At 37.0% G+C, this 21,882-nt stretch overlaps 1 protein-coding gene across 3 annotated transcripts in view; it reads right to left on the minus strand.

Annotated features, from left to right (window-relative positions):
• celsr3 (cadherin, EGF LAG seven-pass G-type receptor 3) overlaps positions 1 to 21,882 on the minus strand; it is a 90,842-nt gene that overhangs the window by 56,284 nt on the left and 12,676 nt on the right. For all 3 annotated transcript variants that reach the window (XM_017411253.3, XM_037976965.1, XM_025004875.2), the window contains exons 2-3: positions 11,758 to 12,101; positions 8,784 to 9,072 (exon numbers count right to left, since the gene is read on the minus strand). In XM_017411253.3, the coding sequence (XP_017266742.1) occupies positions 8,784 to 9,072; positions 11,758 to 12,101 (633 nt within the window). The remainder of the gene's footprint in view (positions 1 to 8,783; positions 9,073 to 11,757; positions 12,102 to 21,882) is intronic.

Genomic DNA, 21,882 nt, shown 5'->3' on the forward strand with positions numbered 1-21,882 from the left:
GTAACAGCAGCAACTCGAGCACATTACTGCCCCCTATATGTCAAGAGGATAAATAACACCTTTTCTGTTCAAATTGCCAACCCGCCACAGTGGCGTGTGTGTTGATCAAATTCACCAATTTCCACCCCTGGTCATAACAGAAAACACTTTATGCTTCCCACCAACTAGACTTTTACACAAATAATAGGTCTCAAAATATCTGACTCTTCTTGCAGTCAGCTTTTATTTTGTAAAAGCAGAACTAGTTTCATTTACTTCTATTAATTTTCTCCTCTTCCTCTTGCATCTTCTTTCGTCTCCTTTCTTTTTCAGTCTTAGTTCCACTTTTACATCTCTAATAGCCTCCATGCTTTACTTTTCCTTTCTCTTCATCTCTTTCCATATCTTATCCTTTCTTTTTTTCTTTTCTGTGTCTGCCTTAATGCATTCACACCACCCCTTCATTCATGCGAATGTTTTATTCATCAAAGCCAGCATTCTTCAACCACCCCCGGCATCTTAGCTTGCTCCGCCCAATTGCCCACCCCATCACCCTCCATCCTCCTTCGCCCCAACACATGGTGCATCCCCAGAGGCCGACACACTCTCAGTCCCCCCCCCACCGTTCTCCTTCCTCTTGCATTGATTTTGCGCAGATCCATGTTGCTCCTGTTCTACACACAGTAAAGACAGATGTACCTTGAAGGGCTCAACGGATTTTGAGTGACGTGTAATGACTCAGACAACTGCTCATTTGGAGAAACGTGAATTCGATTTTTCAGTACCATTAAATGTATCTCCAGTATATTTCATACAGCTTATTTATCGCGTTTATTGACCCATTCACTACTGTTGGGTACAAAATTTATTATTTCTGAGATGCGTTTAACCTGAAGCAGAAAATAGAATGACTGTCACTTGTTCTGCAATAAAGGCAAACTCAACCAACCTGTGCACAAAATGTATACTCAAATGTATTCTGATTGTTATTAAGGCAGCATTGCAACCACAATAATCCTGACCATAAAAGTCAATATCCATCAAACAGAGGGCACTGGAAATTAGAGCTTGGTAACACAAATAGGGATGACATCAGGATTTGGCCCTGGCCAACTGAATGACTGCAGGATGATATTTTCTGAGATGTGTCATCCAAAGAAAAGCTGCTGTCAGACAGTTTCATGCGTTGTTCTATTATTCATTTAGGTGATCTCACCACTGCTGTGTGTCTCTAGGGAGTACTATTTAATTCAGACTTTATTTTAAAAAAGTGCAATCTAAAGTTTTTCTTGAAAACTTTAAAACTGTCAACTAAAATCTTTAATCCAACATTTTTGAAAGGAAAATAAAAGTAAAAGCAGGTGTCTGTTGCATGTGGTTTGAATGGGCTTACCTTTCACTTCAGTATTTTCAGACTGCTAATAGGAATTATTGCAGCTGATTATGAAAGTGTACTAATTTTGCATTCTTCCAATTAAAAATCAGGTGCTGACAGTGCTTGTGATGCAACGCTACTAACAACTGGATTGGAAATATACGTTGCACTTAAGAAACTATTGGTCTGTAAGGTCTCTATTTTGAAAATTCACACAACATTAATTTTTCAGAATCTTTCATTCTAAGTAAGCTTTTTCAACAAAAACTTTCTTTCTCAGCAGCCTCTCTACTTTGTTTCTCCTCTACCTCATTTACTGAGCTTTGTCTTCTCATTTTTCTTTTTTACTACCTTTTTCTACCTTTTATTGTCATTTGTTCCATATATATATATATATATATATATATATANATATTATATTTACTGCATTTTCTTATCACATATGTTTTATCTGTAGCAAAGTCTAGGTAATATATACAGCACATTTCTTATCTCTCCACTCTCACTGTCATCCTATCTTTTGTTCTGAAAAGAATTAGATTATATGAACACTAATATTCATCACTTTTAAGACGGATTTTCTTATAGGTTCTTCTTATACACTTTTGGACGGTGGAAACAAGAGTGCCAGCAGAAAACCCACACATGCACATGAAGAACATCCAAACTCCCCACAGAAAGACCGCAGCCAAAATTCAAGCCTTCTTGCTGTGAGGTGACAGCCCTGACTACCCACATACCACCGTGGATACCCCCCTAGTTCTAAATCATCCCTCACTTTATTCTCTCTTTCTCACTCTTTCTTTATTTCTGGTTTTCTTTTGTTCAAATTAATTTATTCAGAAATAATAAAACAGTTTCACCTGAGCCTGCATCTACATCTCATATTGCTTTCTGTTGAACAGCTAGAATTTGCTTATATCAGTCATTACTGTCCACAAGTTTCACACAGCTAATAAGCTCTTCATGTGTCATCTGTTTCATCACCCGAGCTGCTGGATTAAATTTCTCAACGTAACATGCATATCTGATCTTCTCTTTTGTTTTGTTTCACTGTTACTCACATTCACCGTTTCTCTGCTTCTCTCACAGTAAAATACAAATAGCTCTGACACAGCTAACAGAGTAAAAATCTACCTTTGTTCTTTCTTTTCACTGCTCATTGTCTGACACTTTAACAAACTAATTCAGGCTGGTTCCGAGCTTCTATCTCTCTGCACGTCCCTCATCTCCTCTTTCGGCTCTGTGAGGCATATCCCCCACGTTACAGCGACTGTAATGCTGATACTGTCTTCACCCTGGAAAATATTCACAGATCTGCTTTTTTGTCTACTGGTAACTCCACCTTTAAGATTCCCTGAACTTCTCTGAACCACTGAGAGCTTTCAGGGTTCATAAATTCTGTGTTGTTTTTTAAGTCAGCGTTGCAGATGAAGATTTTCAGAGATGTTAGCCTTGCATGTTTGGAATACTCTATTTTAATTTTGTAGCTGTAAGACATGGGAAAACATTTCTGTTTCCATACTCGATTGATTTAGTAACCAATGAAAGGTGAGTTCTCTACAGTGGCAAAGGCTGAATATAAAGTATTTACAGACTACTTGGTACAAAATTTATTTTCTTTAGGTATAGCTTTTGCACAATACATCAACTAACAATAGGATGAGATAATATACATTTTTTTCTTAGGTCCGTTGCTACTACAAGCTTAGAATTTCTGCAACACACAGCAGCAATTGAAGATAGAATCTTTTATAGCAATAACTGCAAAAATACTGTCTATGAAATTAGGGAAATTGCAAATATAAGACGTTTTGTGAAGTTTTTCTTTATTCTGTCAATGGGCTTCCTTAAAAGTCACTTAAAAGATTAAATCTGTTAGAACAGTCAGATACATTGATAGAGAAATGGGAAGAAAAATATTTTTAAATGGGCAAAAAAATACAGTTTTATTCACGACAAACTTTAAATTAATTTCTCGTTTTGTTAAAGCAAATAGTTTGATTTTTGCTAATTATTTCATTTATAATCACCCATTACTATTATGTGCTAAAAGATTACACAAAATATTTATTTAAAACATGAAAAAAAATTGTAAATATTGTAATGTCACAAAGAATGTTTATGAAATTGTTAATAAATATTAAACTTGAATAGCAGCCTTAAACTACAAATTTTAGTTTAACATGCACTTTGATTCACCGGAAAGTCATCTAATTGGCTGAACATACACTTGAGTAAATGGTGGGGTTAAAAACAACTTTTCAGATTGCTCTTTAGGCAGCAGAATTCCTCGGTGGCATTGATTTACTAATATAAAATACCACAGCAGCTGTTTTGTTCCCTCTTTAGATTAATTATTTAGGTTGGCAGATGTCGGGTCACAAGAAACGTGCAAAAGTTTAAGCTGCACAGACAATGTCAGGACCAGGGAAGCTGCAATATGCTTAATGTTTCTGACAGCAAAATTCAGTAAATCAGTTTGTTCACATTTATATATATATATATATATATATATATATATATATAAAATCATTATTGTTTACTTTTTTGTCTTATTTTCAAAACACTTCAAGATACATATTTAGACTTAAAGTATGTAAAAATATTTAATTCTGAGCTGCCATTGTGTTCAAGTCTTTTATTATTATTCAAGACCCACTTTTGAAAAAAAAAAAACACAAAAATGAAGTTAAATGTTAATACATTTGTTTTGCATTATTTTCTAAAACCACAGAAAAACTTAAAGTGAAACTTGTCTGTCTTAAATCTTCTAACACAAAGTCAATAAAATTAAAGTCTTTTCACTCTGAATTAACTTTGGACTAAGGTACACGACAACCTAAACGCTACATCAGAGTTTTATTGAAACCCTTGATTTCCTTTGGGGGATTTAAGGCTTGATTCCCACTGATGTAACATTGTACACTCACTCTTGAATCGATGTCTGCAAAAAACACCAGGAATGTAGAACTAATGGTTTTAAATAGTCGTCTCACCGCTGAAAAGCAGCATTAACCCTTTTCAAAAGGGTCAAAGCTTACTTCATCCAGGGTTAAAAGGTTTTTGTCACTGCTGGTTTTGGTGGAAAAGGTAAAGATGCTCAAACATTTTTTAAAGAGTCATGTTTTACAAAGATGTTGAATTGATCTTCTCCCTTCAATACTCAATGTTTACCGCTTCCGTGGCCTTCAGGTCAAATTGACCCAAAGTTTTAAGGGCTTCTCTACTTCTTTCTGTCTCTCTCTCTTTTGAGGTCTTCAGGAGGGTTAAGGCATACTTTGTCTTATTTGGCCCCTGAAAAATACCAGCCAGATTGTTCACAGATCAAACCTGACTTAGATTTGTTGGAGACCTATTGTGTTTTTAAGTCAAAACCTGTTACTCCCTAAGCAGAAAAATAGTTTCCTGTGTGAGTGAAAACCCCGGGCAGGATTAGATCCTGTCTGTGAGAGCGATCCATAGAGTTTCAGGGAAAACCAATTCAAAGCCACAAAGAACACACAAGGGGTGGATAAAGGCAGGCTGGACTGAAAAAGGAATGAAAGAAAGAGCCAACTTGGTTATGAGATGTCTGGAGATTTCTGTGTGTTGCAGAATCAATTCGTCCCTGAGTATTCCTCGTCATCCTTCTCTTTTTCCTTCCACTTGCCCCGGGGTGTTGACGAGACACTACAACTCTCGACGCCTACGCAGGAAAAGCACAACAACAGCAGCCCAGAAACCCTCTGATTTCCCCTACTCTTTCTCACCTCTCATCCTCCATCCCCTCACTCCATTTCCCCTTGCAGCTTTACCTTCATATTATTTTCACTCAACTCATCCATCTCCCTCCAAACCATATCGGATACTGTCTCATACTCATCTCTTCTCCTTCCTTTTTTCACCTGCCCTACCCTTCAATCATCTATCTAGTTTTTTTTCCTCCTTATTTAACTTACACTTTTCTTTTGTGTCTTCTATTTTGAAGTATTTTCTGTGTTTTTTTTATCTCCCCTGTTTTCAACTTAAGGGCCCTAATATGACTGTATTTACAGACTTACTGCACAGACACCACATAAAATAAATAAAAATTATTCTGTTCAAAATCGCTGTCAGTCCATAAATATGCAATTTGGAATACACCCAGAGGCGCATGTGATGACTCACAGATTGTTTGAAGAGGGAAATATAAGATGTAACACATTATGTCATTTAGTGGTTTCAATTAAAATAATAATCTAGCTGCCAGCAGCCAGTGTATGATCATTTCACGTCTTATTGTGACTTGCTGGCTTGCAGATATGGTGCCTCACTTTTTAAAGGTTCATGTTAACAATGACAAATATGGGGCGAAGCCTGCAAGCTAGTTCAAGCGCTCCACATAACCTGTCAAGCTTAGCCTACCAATTTCAGCGGTGCATTTAACCAGCAAAACTTCTGCCTCCCTCTGCGTAGCAATGCTACTGCTGCTGCCACCGCTGTTTACTGCACACACTTGCTACTTATCAGCCCCACCTGTGGGCTCTGAGGTCGTTACCACTCTCGTTGCTCCATGGCACGTAGAGAGAAATGTTCATGAAGCGGTGGGTTGACATGCTCTTATCACTCCATGGCACGATGTGCAGCAGCTTCGTGGAGTGATGAGGTTGGAGCTTAGATGCCAAACTTAAACATTCACATGTGAATTGTCTGACTGAAATACAATCTGCTATGTGAAGATAAAGCATCATAACAGAATTTTCACCAGAAAGAATAAATCATGATTTTTCTGTGCGTTGATGTTGATGGTTTGCGGTTTGTGTTGTCTTTTGACTTAGAGATGGTAATTACTTCAGCCAGCAATGGTTGAGGTCACAAGTCTTTTCCTCTGTTATTTAATGAGTTGATAGTTGAAAGGTTTGGGAACCACTGAGTTAGTGCATTGGAGTCTATATTCAGTCTGAAGCTGGAGGTTTTGAAGAATTGCTCCACCAAACTTGACAATAAAAGGTTATCTCTGAAGAGATATATTCTCAAGCTGCTTAAAGAGTTCAAAATTACTTTTCACTTCTAGGTTTGGTACTTGCTGAACCTCTTTCTGCGAAACACACTTATTTTCTATAGTCACATGCCCCTTTGGATATGTACAATATTAGCAGGATATTTTGTTTCCTAATCATTAACTAACAAACAAAACTTTTATCTAGAGCATAGCATTATACAGGGCAATAAATTTGATCAGACTTTGAAATGATGAGAAATCCTATTTTTCCAGTTTTCATGATACCCAGTTATGGTTGAAACAAAACATTTGTACAAATCAGTACTTTGGTTTATTGTGTAACAACAATAAACAGCAGTGGATCCTTTTTATTCGCTGAATGGTTTGATTGGTTGAGATTTAATGAACAGATGTCTCATTGAAAGTCCGGTACTTTGTTTCTACAAATGTTTTTTAATTAAAAAAAACATCTGGCAGGTTACTCTTCTTTTTAAATGATATCACTCATAAACTGTGTATTTTTAAAATAAAAAATCTGCTGTAGGTGGGTATACCCCACAGAGTCATCTAACATTTGTAGAATAATGAGCAAAAAAAGATTTCACAGTGCTTCCACTTCATTAATCATTATTTCACCGGTCAATCTAATAATCTTTAAGTAACTCACTGTCATGCATTTCTTCCTGTTTAACATTTTATTACCTCCTCCCCCTCATGGTCCTCTCATCTCTACTTCTCAGGTTTCTCTCCATTTCTTCAGCTTTTCCGACTCCTTCCATCTCTCTTTCACTTTCCTATCATACTCTGCTGATTTCCTATCTCTCTGCTCATCTCTTTTTGTCTGTCTCAGTGGGAGTTTCAAAAACACTCAGTCTCGCCCATGAAAGGAAAGTGCTGCTTCACTCCCCCGGCTCTTTTTTAATACGAAATAAAAAGCAACGGGAAATATCCCCTAGACTCGCAGACACTCACGCATACTGACATTCGTAGCATCTATATTCAGTTATCACAAGTCAGTGTTTGAGACAATGCGGCAATATGAAGGGGCGGGAAAGAGGTTTGAAATGAGCCTGGTGGATTGGGAAAGGTAAGAAAGAATCAAGAGTTTGTATGTTTGTGTATACAAGAGGGGAAACAAATAAAAAAATAAGCGAAGGGTCTTGGTGACTCAGGTAGGTGTGTGTGTGTTTAAATGTCTGTGTGTAAAGGGCTGTTCAGGAGAAGGAAACGCTCCCAAGAGGCAGAGTGTGTCTGTTTGAGTTGTTTAGATCAGCACAACAAAAGAGACAAAACAGAGACAATCAAAAAGGGAAATCAATGAGGGACACGAACAAAGAGGCACTATCAGTCAGTTTTGCTTTACCAGGGTGGAGTTAAAGTAAATGCACACGTTGTTGTGCGATACTTTCCTTTCTTGGGTCACTACGTTTGATCCAATAATGTAAAAGAATAAAGGAAAAACAAAAATCACTGATCGATTAGTTTACCCCTTTTCCCTAATTTATGAACAAATTTTGCATTGTACAATAAATGTTTGTATCATACATACAGTAAACATCAATCAATTTAAACACCTCAGTGTTTTCAAGGACAACAATGTCTGAATTTACATGTTCAAATGCACATATCTGATTATTTTGTTATGGCCTACAGATATATTTTATACGTTTGATTGGACTGTTCAACTTTGGTTTGATTCCTTTTAAGATCCCGGACATTTACTGGCATTGCTCAGCCCTTGTTTGTTTCGCTAACTTCTAATTCTATTCCAGGGTCATTAAAAGCTTTCTGGTTATTAAGGTCTTGTTTCTATTGCTTGGTTCTAATCTGATCTAGGTTTACTCTTCCATTACCTTTCATTGTCCTTGGCTCTTCAGCAACTTGTCTCTAAATTACCTCAGCCCTGTTACTCATCTTTCATCTACATTACTAACTTAATTACTTTCCCCTGTACAAATAGCCCTTGTTGGCCTTCTTTGCCAAATCCTCTGCTCAGACAAAGATTTTTAATGGAAACATGTTTGGACTTATGTGTTCAAGGCCTTTATTCATTCTGCTGATCCTACTCCTTCAGCACCGTTAGTTTGTTAAATAAAGGTTGGACGTTTAAACTGCTGTAACAGAAAAAAACTGAAAAATATAATAAATAAATAGTTTGTTGATATATCTAGAAATAAAGGAGAAAATCTGACAGAGGCTCAAATCATAGTTCAATGCAGAGAAATGCAATGTAAATACAGTTCAGTATCTAAACTGAAATGTAATCTCAGCATTTTTAGTTAGATTTAGCACATTTCATTGACTATAAATGACGTAAAAGAACAACAAAACCCAGAACATGTTTATTGATAGGAACTTTGTGAAGCGACATTTACTCTAATTTGACTCTTCCCTGATTCTGCAATCTATACTACTCGTAAAAATGTAAGCATATATATTTGTTTGGACACTTCCTGCCATGCTCACCGGTGTAGTCTTCACGGCAGATACAAGTGTAGCCTCCTTCTCTGCGGGCACACACCCCTCCATTCAGGCAGGGGTTGGAGTAGCACAGGTTGATCTCCGTCTCACAGTAATCGCCCGTGAAGCCCACCGGGCATCGGCAGCGCAGGCCCGCGATGGGGTGAATTGGCCGGAACAGGATGGAAGGTGAAGAAATGAAGGGGGCAGAGCTGTTGAAGCGCAGCACTGAGATGCACTTCATGTAGTTCTGACAAGGCTCCCGTAAACACACGTTGTCATCAAACGGCAGAACCTGAAGTGATGGAAGAGGGCAGAAGAAAGATATAGGATCTGTTTGCTCAGGATACAAACAGTACATCAGTAACAAATTAAGATTTTCTTTTGTTAAAGCAAGCATTTTGATGAGTGATAGTGAAAAGATTGGTGTTGATAAATTTTGTTATCCTTTGCTTTTGTTCTTAGGGGAAACATAACGTGGAAAAGAGTAACATGGAAACTTTAATGGCTCTTTAACTGAGCTTTACTGTGAGTCATAAAAAGCGGTAATGGAAAAATTCAAACACTTTATTTATGAAGTTGAATCAATACAACAATGTAAACTCCATTAGAAGCCAGTACATTCTATCAAAAATACTAATTAGCTTACCTCAAAACTTTCTAAGTAGCATCAGTAAGATGAACACAATGTATGTAAAGTGAAAGTTAATGGCTGCATTGACATTTAAATTGACATAGATGTAAAGAACTTGGTCTCCTGAAAAATTGCCCCTGAGTGATTATTATAAATGTAAAGCTCATTATACCAATACATCTATCTGTAATGCTTGTTTTACTACCTACCAGCTAAGTAGAATTACTTTCAACTACTTTTTGTAGTGTTTGAATGACAAAGATTTTTTTTATTTGATCAAATTTGACTATAATATGTATAAATATTGTGAACAATCTGGTGGATCCTACACCTTTTCTATTGTTAAATTCCAGACTTTTTCCAAACTTAAATTTTCAGATTTCCTATTTAGGGCCGTTTTTGAAACCCAAGTATAAACCTTTACTGGAAATGTCCAGTTGGCTGAATGCAAAAGATGGATAGCAGGAATTGATAGGGGGAAAAAAAAGCAAAACTGAAATCAAATTATTTTTTTGATTTATAGTAGCTTAATGGTATGCAATATACAGCAAATTATTAGCATTTATATAGCACACATTTAAGCTTTGTGAGTTTCACAAGGTCTCTTACAATGCAAACCAAAATGATAACCGTGACAATATTTTCAGTCGTCCCTCAATTTTTAACCCTCCCATTGCCTTCTGATCAAATGGGCCGGAGGTTACAAGGGCTTCTCTTCTCTCTTCAGATATGAGGGCTTCAGGAGGGTTAAATTTTACTTTCAAAATTCAGATTTTGGAAGCACAATAATTTTGCAGTTTTTTCTTGCCTTTCATGTGCAAATTTTCTGAATTACTGAAAGGTAGTTCTGACTTTTTCATTCTCTCAATGCCAACTGAAAACCCTGACATGTACAGTACTCCTATGATGTGAAGTAAAGTTAAGGTTGTTTCTATAACCTATTCCTATGTCTCTTCCCATAACCTCTATGTTTTTTCCTTACAAGGGTAAATTTCTTTCGGCATGTGTTTATCCACATATTTGTCATGCCTGTAAGTGTTATAAACTGAACCTTTTACAGGTCTGTGCTTCCTCCTCCTCTTCACACATTTCTACTTTTGATTTCACATGTTTGCATTTGTGTTGGAACAGCTGTGAGCACTGTGGCCTCACAGCAAGAAGATATTCGTACACAATACGTGACCTTTCAGTGCGGAGGTTGCATGTTCTCCACATGCAGGAGTGGATTTTCTCTGGGAACTCTGGTTTCCTCCGACAATTCAAAACCATGCAGTTTAAGTTATTTACCCTTAGGTGTGACTGTGTGTGTTCAGGAATGTTTGCTTCTGTGTTGGCCTTGTGATAGACTCAGACCTGTCCAGAGTGTACCCTGCCTCTCCCGTTCACCGCTCTAAACAGGGACCAGGTCTCTGCAATCCTGAACAGGCTGAAGCAGGCACAGGAAGTAAATTGATGGATGGATGGAAGTTTACATCCATCGAAACATCTGTTTGTGTGTAACTGTAAATGCTCTGGGTAGTGTAAGCATATATGTAACTGATGCACATGTATGCAGATATAAGATATTTCCTGCATGGCAGCATATGGTGTTCTTATTAGTGTAATATTACATAAAGCCATATGGTTGCCATGTGATCAGCATCTGTTTTGCATTATTCTGAGTTCACGTGCAGTATTCCTTAAATAATTGTCTTGTTATGCCAGTCTGCTGACATAAAATAGTGCCTTAACAAAAAAAATAGTGTTAATGCATTTGTAGGCTTAAAATATTTATCTCAGTAAATGATTCAGATTTGCAGGGATATAATTAATTCATACTGAAAACTTGACTTTAAGTCATACAGTACTCAACATGTGGCAAGAGGCTGGCAAATCTGTTTTAGCCTTTGTCTGTGCATGTGTTGTTGGTCTGTTAGCAAAATATCTCTAGAACCACTAAAAGAATTTTAACAAAACTCTCAATATTGTGTAAAACTGTGCATATGTTATTCTTAGGGTATGACTAAAACAGCTATAACTTTGTCATTCCTTAAAATAAGAAGATAGTTTAAAACTATGGAATGGCATGAGGCAGATAATCACACATTCCTTCAAGTAATGCTCGGCCTTCAGGTGTCAGTTAAGTTGCATTGCAGCCAAGCAGCCCATATTTTTCAATTAAAATCAAGCAAGAGGCACAAATTGACATTTTTCCATTCAGAAAAATTATAAATTTTAGTTTGGATGTGATCCATCTGCTTCTTAATATGAGCACATTCATCTCATTGTGCTGGGACATACTAATGTGACATGAGACAATTACAGTGTGATTACAATGTGCATGTTTCCTCCTGCAAACAAACAAACCTCCATCTGCGTCAGTGACGTCAGCCTCGGCCTGTTCAAGTACAGCTGCTCCTCCAGGGCCTCGGAGGGGAAGAAGTGTCCGCCCGGCAATGCAGCAGAGAAGCTCACATTCAGGATGCTTCCCGGTGCCGCGTCCAGGTCCGGCTGGATGTTGAAGATGAAAACATCCTCGACCGGCACCGAGAGCACTGCAGACACACCCTCCAGGAAGTTACCCAGCAGCGGAGAAAGGAAGTGCTCCTGGGACATGTTCTGGAGGCGGACAGTGACACTGCTGCCCAACATGTCCTCGGTGATGATGAGGACACGGAGGACACACTGGGCTGAGATGCTGTGGACACCATCTGAAAAGTTAAGGAAGAAAGAAAAACAGGTGAACTGAGAAGATGTGCTCTTTTATTGGTTATTAATTAAAAGATAAAAGAGGAAATGAAGGAGAAAATGAAAAGGTCAAAAAGAGACTTTAAGGTTAATCAGTGAGAAGATAAGGGGACAGAGTCAAATAAAATGGAGACAAGAGATCAGGAAAAATGTGAGAAGATAATAACCAAATCAAAAGATATGGAATCTTAAAAAGTGCACATTTAGGTTTTTTCACATACCCATATTACCATACACTGCACATACTTTCATCACAGATAAAAACATGACATTTTTTACTGTTAATGCTGTTTTTATAAAACAATTGTCAAAGAACAACTGTCTTCTGCAGTCAAAGTCAAAATGTTTCAAATCGCTCCCGTCTAAAGAGATGACCAGAAAAGTGTTTTCCAAGTGAACTGTCCAGATTCCTCTGTCAGGATCAGAGGAGACAACGGAGGCAAACCCAGTGAGCAGACTCATCTTAAAAAGGAAACTAAATTATAAAATTAAATAAACAAAACAAAAGCTGACATGGCAGCACAAGAAAATAAAAAACAAAATTCTAAACTCAGGCAGAAACTAAAACTGACAGGACAGGCCCAGGGCTGAGCAGAGCAGAAACAGAACAATGAACCAGCAGAGTAGTGGAGAAAGTGACCGGGTTTTAAACACTGAAGATAACGAGATAAGTGGGAACAGGTGAGCGATACAAATTGTTGACAGGTGAAGATGGGCGTGGCAGAGAGACAAGAGAGTAACTGAGGAGGAGTGAATAGTGACAGAAAACAAAGGCACGAGTAACAAGAACTAAACTAAGACAAGGACAACTGAACTCAAACAGCAAACATGAAAACAATAAACAAAAAACAAAAACCTGACATGCTCAAAGTTAGTATCAAATTACATACTAACCGGATTCTTCCTTTTTTCCCTGGTTTACATTCAGCTGCTTGAGTTAGTTTAATTTGATTTTGTTCAGGATCATCATCAGTATCACAAATTATTTGCATAGTGTGCTATTCCAAAAATCTAAACTTCAAAGGATCTAGGATCTTTTTAAAGTCCCTGATTGGGTTCAGTTTTTCCTTACAGGAGAAGTTCACCTCAAATCTTTAATGTTCTTTAACCCTCCTGTGGCCGTAGGGTCAAACTGCCCCGAAGTCACAAAGGTTTCTCTCTTTGTCTCTCTCTCTCTCTCTCTTTGAGAGCTTCAGGGTTAAAATAATCCTATGATGAAACGTTTCTGCCCTGAGAGTCATCTCTTTCAGGGTGACGTTACCTCCATCCATACAGCCCAAGTGCTCTCCTCTCACATAAAAAGTATGAAAATTATGGAAATCTCTGAGCTTTGCAGTCAAGCTATTTCCATTCAACTGAACACTTATGGCTTTAGATGTATGTGTTTGACAGCAATCTCTACCGTCACCAGAAATCACCCAGTATAGGACTTTTTAAATGATTGGCATTGCTTCCCTCCAGTCGAGTCCCTTAAACATTTTGATTTAATTCCAAAGAGCCGTAAAACTGCTGTGGGGACAAATGGTTCAACCTGTTACTAAAAAAATGTTTTTTTTTCTGAACCATCTAACATTATTTGCACTTAAGTTTTGAAGAAAAAATATCAAAAGATTACTTTATTTTCCCACATGAAATCTTTTGCACTCTTGTGCAAAACAAATAGGATTTCGCATTTTAAGGTTTTCTTTTAGTACGATATTTTTTAAAGATTTGGGTTTGAACAAGCCACACAGACACATTATTCTCCCTCTCTTCTGATCACATGCAATTCTAAAATCATTTCACGATTGACCAATATTGACTTGATCCATAAACAAAAATAAACATCTGTTTGTGGATTCCAGTATACAATTCTTGACTGTATTGTATTTTGTAAAACAATTTAGTGTGAATAGCTGGCTGAACGAAGACAAAGATATACAATCAATAGGAGGCTATTTTTTTCACTTTAGTATTGATGTGAAGCTAAATTCAAACAAACAAAAGAAAATACAGAGTATAAAAGAGAAAGAAAATAAGAGTGCCTGTAAATAAAAAAAAAAACATGGCAGGAAGAACAAGGACAGAAAGGAACACAACAGCAATGAATGGAGGGTGAGGGGTGAAGGAGAACGGTGACACATAGAGGATCAGGAGGACAGAGAGTTAGTGGAGGGTGAAGGACCGCAAAGGAGGTTTATTAAAACTGGAAAAGAAAAAGGTAAAAGACACAATAGTGAAGAACTAGAGAAAAGATTGAGGCTCTCTAACTGAAAAAGACTGCAAGAAACTAATTAAAGGTTATTGTTGGTTGTTAAATAAGAAACAAGTGATTGGAGTTAACTTTGTTCTCTTCAGTAATGATAAAATGACAAATGTAAAGATTGCTGTGTAATTTAAATGATGGATATTTGATAAAATTTCAGTAAAGTTAAATAATAAAAAAAATGTTTTTTTTTTATTTCTAGTTGACATACATTGAAAAAAAAAAAAAGAAAAAGGGAAACAAACAAAAAAGACTGGAAGAAAAATTTTTTTTATGCAAAAACACTCCATAGATAAAAACACTGAACACACACAGGAAGAAATAAAATAGAATCAGAGAAAATAAAGCAGTTGGGAGATATGGAGGGTGGGGGGTTGGGTTTGGTGGCAGCTGGTTTGATTACCGGATTATGAAGAGCCTCACTCCCCACTGACCTTTAATACACACCCACACACACATGCACACACACACACACACACACAGCATTCATAATAAATTAACAGCTAGAAGAAAAGGTATATATATATATATATATATATATATATATATATATATATATATAGGTGAGTGTGTGTCATTAATTATGCATGAATATTTTAAACAAAAATCCACTGAAGTTCTTCCCAAAAACACTTGAAAGCTTCAGTGTTTTGTTTTTATTGTATCATGTGTTGTTTTAAGCTCAGTAGGCATAAAAAGCTCCCGCAGGCCATGTGCTTGTTTTCAGACAAGAAAAAAAAAAAGAAATGAAATAAAAGAAATCCAATCCTACTGCAATGCACAGAGAAAATTTTCATCTGAGTCACAACCTCCGAAGTATCTCCTTCTGAGACCCACAGAAGACAGCAGCGTAATTCAAACTGCAACAAATTTTGATAACTCAACAAATCATGCTGAAGGATAAATGAGCACCAGCTTCCTTTAACGGTTTTTAAATTCATGAGGATTTCATCATATTTCAGAAGCGTTCAGGCCTTAACTCTTTAAAAGCAGTTCCAACTACAAACTGTCCACTCATAATGTGAAACGCTGAATAGAGTTCTTGTTAAACTTAAGATTTTTAGGAATTAAATGATTGGGCCCGTTTCACAGCAGACATTTTGACTTAAAAGAGCAGAGAAATCTCATGTGTATTAACCAGTTTTAAAATATGCCACAATTATCATATGCAACATTTTTAAGCTTGAACAAGCTTATTTTCATTTGTACAAGCTCGAATCATCCACTCAAAGCAACAATATTGAAATAAATTCTTATGTAAAGTTGTTAGACAGCATGGAATACATTTCCATTATTATGCTGAATATATTCAGTTTGTACTCAGTTTTCTCCGTGAAGCCTGATAAATCCAATCAGTTAATTAGATTACAAGCATGTCATAAAAACCTGGATGATTTTTAATTTTCTGACTTTAAACTCAGATAAGACATAGGTTGTGTGGGTTTTTTTTTTTATCTGAGCATCCTAGGAACAAATTTTGTTCATTCAGTTACTGTTGTCATTAACCTGTGTTTTTCTTTGTTTTTCTTGCATGCAAATCACACCTGGACCAAGCGTTATGTGTTTGCCTGTGCCTCCTTCCTGTCCTCCCAAACTCAGCCAGCAGATGGTTTTCCATTCTAAGCCTGGTTCTGCTGGAGGTTTCTTCATGTTAGATGTGAAGTTGCTCTTTTCCACTGCCGCCAACATGCTGCTCAGGTCAGGGGATTCCAACTAAGTGAAGATTCAATTGGCTTCCTTAAATAGATGACATTTACTAACTGGCATTTAATAATGTACCGCTTTGAATATTGCTGTGTATTGGGTTTGAGTCTGGATCTGAATCGGATTTATAATTTATTCTTTTCTGTAGAGTCCTGAGGTGGCTTTAGTTGTAAATTGGTACTATATAAATAAACTGAATTCAACTGAAATTGGCTACAGTTGGGCTAAATCTCACACTCGCCCACAGTTTGTCACGTCCATTTCAAAGTTTTGTAAAATCCATACAGAAATTGTGGATTTCTTCAGGTGAGAGGCAAATAAATGTAATATACCGTGACTGGAAGTCATAACTAATACATCAGCTTCTCTCTATGCCACTCATCCAACGTCCATGTGCATGAAAACAATAAAACATTAATAACCGCCAAACCCAAAACAGAACAAATGGAAGGTTACTTTGGCATTTTTAGTACCGCGGGAAAACAAAACATTTTGCAAACAACAACTCTGAGACACTTAAGCTTTCACAACTCCTGTGGGCATCTTGCGAGTCTCTCCTCCTTTGTGCGTTCGATCTTCAGAGAGGGAGGAGAGTTTTGGGGGCTGGCATTCAGGCTCTAAGAATAACCACACTGATTTAGAATCATCCGTGAGGTTCAGTGGATGTGTGAGCACAAACGTGCCATGAAAGAGAGGCCAACCTCCGAAAAAGTGCATCGTCTCTAAGAAGCTTTGTGGGAATACGGTCCCAGAGTTTCAAAGGGGGGTTCAGTGCTATCTCTCTGTGCCAGGTAGCCTGACTAATAACACACTCAAAGCTTCCTGAATGTCAAAGCCTCCCGAGCTTGTTGCCAGGAAATCTGGACGGAAATAGTATATTAAGTAGCGCACAACAGAAACCCACAGCTGTGGCTGAAAAAAAAAAGTTAAAAAAAAACCCTACATATATACAGTACAAGTCAGAGGGATGAAAAGAGCCGTGACATTTTTACCTAAAGGAGGAAAGAAAGTCAAATTTGGATGTACCATTTAGGTGACTTATTACTTCAAAAGGCTTCATTATTGTGTCTTAAATCACGTCAAATCCCTGGCAATAAAAATCTATCAAGCTGCTTGGTGTTCTGTGGAAGCTGATGAGTCAGACTGAGCAGAATTAGACAAAACATCACAAGTCTTAGCTTTCATTTTACGACAGGTTTTTAGAATTTAATGTGTTGTTGCATTATCCTTTCAATGTTAGGTGAAATGTATATAATTTTTACAAACTGCAAAAAAAATGTTACTGCAAAAATGTATCCAGAAACTAAACAGAAAATGAAAAACTTAAACATTAAGTTTGCTGTGGTAAGGATTTCAGACCAGTTCTCATTTCAGACCAGTTTTCAGATTTCATTCAATCGACTCTGTTTCTAATGGGTGTGAAAGTGAAAGAAAACATATCTGATTTGTACTTTAGTTTCATTAATATCACCCACTGACAAAAGACAAAGGTGGACGATAATGTTTTTGCTAGTGTCCTTGTGTTCACAATTGTTTGTCTGTTAGTAATATGCATTATGAATCACCGATTTTAATGAAACATTCAGAAAATAATCATTTAACATATATCTACAGATGATTAACTTTTGGGGTCAATTCAATTCAAGATGTGCACCACAGGTAATCCACATTAGCCAACAGAAAATGGCTAACTCTATCAATTTTACATTTACTGAGTTAAAATGTGATGTAGTAGTATTTGAGAGTTATTCACAACACATACTGGGTTGTTATTCCTTCAAGTAATGCCAGGCCTTTGAATTCACCAGTGTTCAGACTGGGTGAAACAATACATTACATCAGCTAATTGAAGGTCATACCTAACATTTAAAGTCATTTAAAAAATCTGAATTATATATTCAGTAATCCATTTTCTGTGTGTTATTCATGGTGGCTCAGCCCGTGCAGGTTAACACTGCCATGGTTAAAAAGTTCAAATCCCTACATGCGTCAGTGAGGCGCTCATGACATTAATACTGCCACTGTTAAAGGTCCTGCTAAGACCATTTTCACTCTTAAAAGTTCAATGAGTCTGGATTACAAAGGAAAGAAGCCGAAAGGGGAGATACCACAACCAGCAAAAAAAAAAAAAAAAAAAGAGTGAAATCGGATTTACAGCGAACAAAAAGCTGGGTGCTGCTACTCTGAAACACACCAAAACCCCGTCTCGGTGACCTCAGCCCCATTACTCCACAGTCTGTGCTCTCACTATCACATGGTTTTAAATCCCATTTCACACCGTGTTGTCACACCACTTTGTTTGGTCTTTTCCTGCCTCTCCTTCATGTTCACTGTCCTCGAGAAGTTCTGACAAAAGACAGAACAGCGGGAATTTTTTAAACTCCATGTAATAAATACTGCATGGAGCTCCCAGCTGCCTCTGGGTCTGTAAAAAATAAATAAATACTGCTGAATAAATGTAGTCATTTCTGATCACAGTTGTTAATGGAGCACAGAAACACCCTGCTTGAAGCGTAGTCGCCCAAGAAGAATGACCCAAAGAAAGTGAACGGTCAAAGTGGCTTTTAAATAAACACTTAAGCAACACAAACACTCAAAGAGAGATGAATATAGGGGGAGGTCATACATTAAAGCTTGTAAAATAGCACAAACATCAATAATGGCATGTATGCATCATTACAAATCACCCAGGCGCTTGCTTTCTGCACTGTAAGTATTTGTTAAACCAACTCTCTTGAGGTCTGGACTCTCAGTACTTTCACTAAAAATATACAGTGAAAAAGCTAAACACACTACAGTGGAAGAGGGAATGCTGCACAGTGGTAAACATGGCCCTGTCCCAACTTTTCTGTGATTTGTTGCTGCCATCAAATTCAAAACTACCTTTTTTTTCCCAAAAGAAATCCTTAGTTTTAACAGATAATATGTTTACTATATTAATAAAATACAGATTTATGGGATTTGCAAATCATTGGATTCTGTTTTAATTCACATTTTACACAACTTCCCAACTTTGTCAGAATTGGGCTTGTATATTACTAATGATTTCTAAGGTTTTCTAAGTTTTCTTTCTTTTTTTTTTAAACATTACCCCTATTTTGGTGTTTTCCAAGTTTGTCCAACAATGTGTTTGCCAAACGGCTAATGAGAAACTAACTGCAATTGATAAATGTCATCCAACTAATTAAAAAAACAGAGCGCAGATGATCTGCATTCTGATTAGGCTGTTTTCAGCCAAGAATTGCAGCATTTTACTTGAACCTTTTCCAGAATTGCATGTAATATGCAGGTTGAAAACAATTAGAGCAGATACAGTTCTACCCGCTCAAAGCCAGTTATTTATGGAAATAAGTTGAGTTTACTTCCCATAAAAATGCTGATCTAATCAGTTTCTTGCTTCAGAATCTACTGTTTTTGAACAAACAAGTATTTGATTACCTGTACATGATTTTGCTGCTTTATTTATTACAACTTTGTATGAAATATTCTGCCACTCAAATCACATAGTAGTGAAGAGAAAGACACTCATCAAGTGGACTTAATTCATGCATGGCAGCTCCCTGAAAATAACTATTAGAACTGGCTACATAGAGTACAAATCCTGAAACTCCTTATTGGTATGTATGTCTGCTGGAAACACAAACTGCTCTCCTTTTCATGTCAGCTGGTCAATGTCAAGCAATTATCCATGTGATGGTGTTTAACAGACATGACCCCAAACACAATATATTTTTCCTGCAGTGGGTTAAAAGCTATAGCATGAAATTAGATTAGTGTTTCTATACTCTAATCCTATATACTGTGTCAATGTCGGGGTTTGGGTCAGAAAGTGTTACACAGCAGAGACATGTCTGCTGGCGTGACATGACTAACTGCTAATTTAAGCATAAAGATATGCAGACATGAAAAAAACAAGACAAATTCAGGTCAGTGTAAAAATCTGCCTGTGTCACAGGTTTTGTCTTAACTATGGTGTCACAGTTACACAACACTAATTAGCCAGCAGAGAATTAAACTCATCATCTGGCTCACTGAGCATCTGAAAGGAGACGAAACTGTCTCAGTCCACAAACGAAACTTAGCTTTGTCTGTTTACCTGCTGACAGATGTGCCATGAAACTAAAGAGATAAACACACAGAGACTATGGGACATTAAATGTGTTTTAATTTCAGGGTGTTTCATTAAAATTTGTCCAGTGGTTTATGAAATATTTTGCTTACAGACAAACAAGTTAATCCTAAGGTTTCAGGCAAAGATCTTGCACAAAAGTAGTCATTTTTAAAATGACTCTCAGCTGCAATCTGTAAAATTCATAAGAATTATAGTCATTCTTGTGTTTTCAAAAGTCAGTTGGCACTGGCAGCCATCTTGAATTGAATTAGTTTCAAATGTTAACTAGTCGTACATGTACATCCATTGATTATTTCCTGAAAGTTTGATTAAAATCTGTCCAGTGATCATGTCATAAAAACGAAAAAAAAAAAAAAAGCCCAGTCACATTTAATTTTTTTTTTAAAATTTGGAACTACATAGGCCGCAAGTTTAAAAAATAGTCCAATGTAACAACAAAATATGTCATGATGGGAGTAATACTGTAAGAATTACACTAATCTAAAGTGTAACAATGAGAGTTCTGGTATTACTGTGCTGCTGGTAACACAACATTTCAAAGATCATATAAATTAATGACTCTTAACATTAGGGTACATTTAATAACATCTGCAGCTCTAACCACTGGTAAATGCAGAAGAAGTATAACAATAAAATTCAACAAATTAAAGTCTATTTAAATGCTGCTAGATTAGTAATAAAAAATGTATTAAATAGTAAACTGCTGCCACACAGCTGACCAATGCTTAGTGTCCTGTAATATTTGACTGTCCCAGTTTATAAACCACTTTTGTGGTAAAACTGGACCTGCAGGACATTTCAAGAGTTCAAGAGTCAACTGTCTTTTCATCACATCATGACATTCAAATTGACTCATGACATTTACTGCTGTGCTTAGTTCCCCTGTCTGTTCCTGTACGTAATTTGAAATTAAATCTACTTGTTAATAGCTGCAAAACCCTGAACTGAAGAGGCAACAGACAGGTGGATGGAAAATGAATTATGGTTCTTTATTATACCATCAAGGGTGAAATGAAAATGTAGTGTGCATGGGTTTATTTAGTGTCTTTCAAGTCAAAGTCAACCACTTTAAGATTTATATAATAGCAGCTGCATCCGTCCAGCAGAGCATTTCAGCCCACTTATAATGCTCTTTGTCTTACATACACACACTGATACATCAGTGGCAGTGGGAGGGTTCAGTATCTTGCCCAAGGCAGTTTGACATGTGGACTGCAGAAGCAGAAGATCAGAGTGTTAACATATTGATCAACTTGCTGTATCTCCAGAGCTGCCTCTAAAGACTCTAATCTTTCCCCGCTTTGCCTTTGTGTTTGTGACAATGGGTGAAAAGACATTATTATCTCAGATTATTATAATCCAGCACATATAGAATATTCACTGGGGAGCTGACCTCCCTCAGTCGACCCACATTTACCCAAAAACTGTCAGAGCACTGACCCAGAAGACAGTAGTTAACATCAGTGCATTGACCAAGTGAAGTGAATTCACTGTGCACTGATCTGTGGCCAGGTCTAATGTTGGCATTAATATATGATGTGCTTTTTCATTTCGCACCATCTGAGCATGAAGGAAACCTGGTGCACAGCCCAGAGAGGCATTTAACTCACACCGGTGTGGAGAATAAGTTGCATAATGAGTTTGTCCAGAGTAGCTGGGAGAG

This window comes from Kryptolebias marmoratus, linkage group LG8 (assembly GCF_001649575.2).
Source record: "Kryptolebias marmoratus isolate JLee-2015 linkage group LG8, ASM164957v2, whole genome shotgun sequence".
Lineage (NCBI taxonomy): Eukaryota > Metazoa > Chordata > Actinopteri > Cyprinodontiformes > Rivulidae > Kryptolebias > Kryptolebias marmoratus.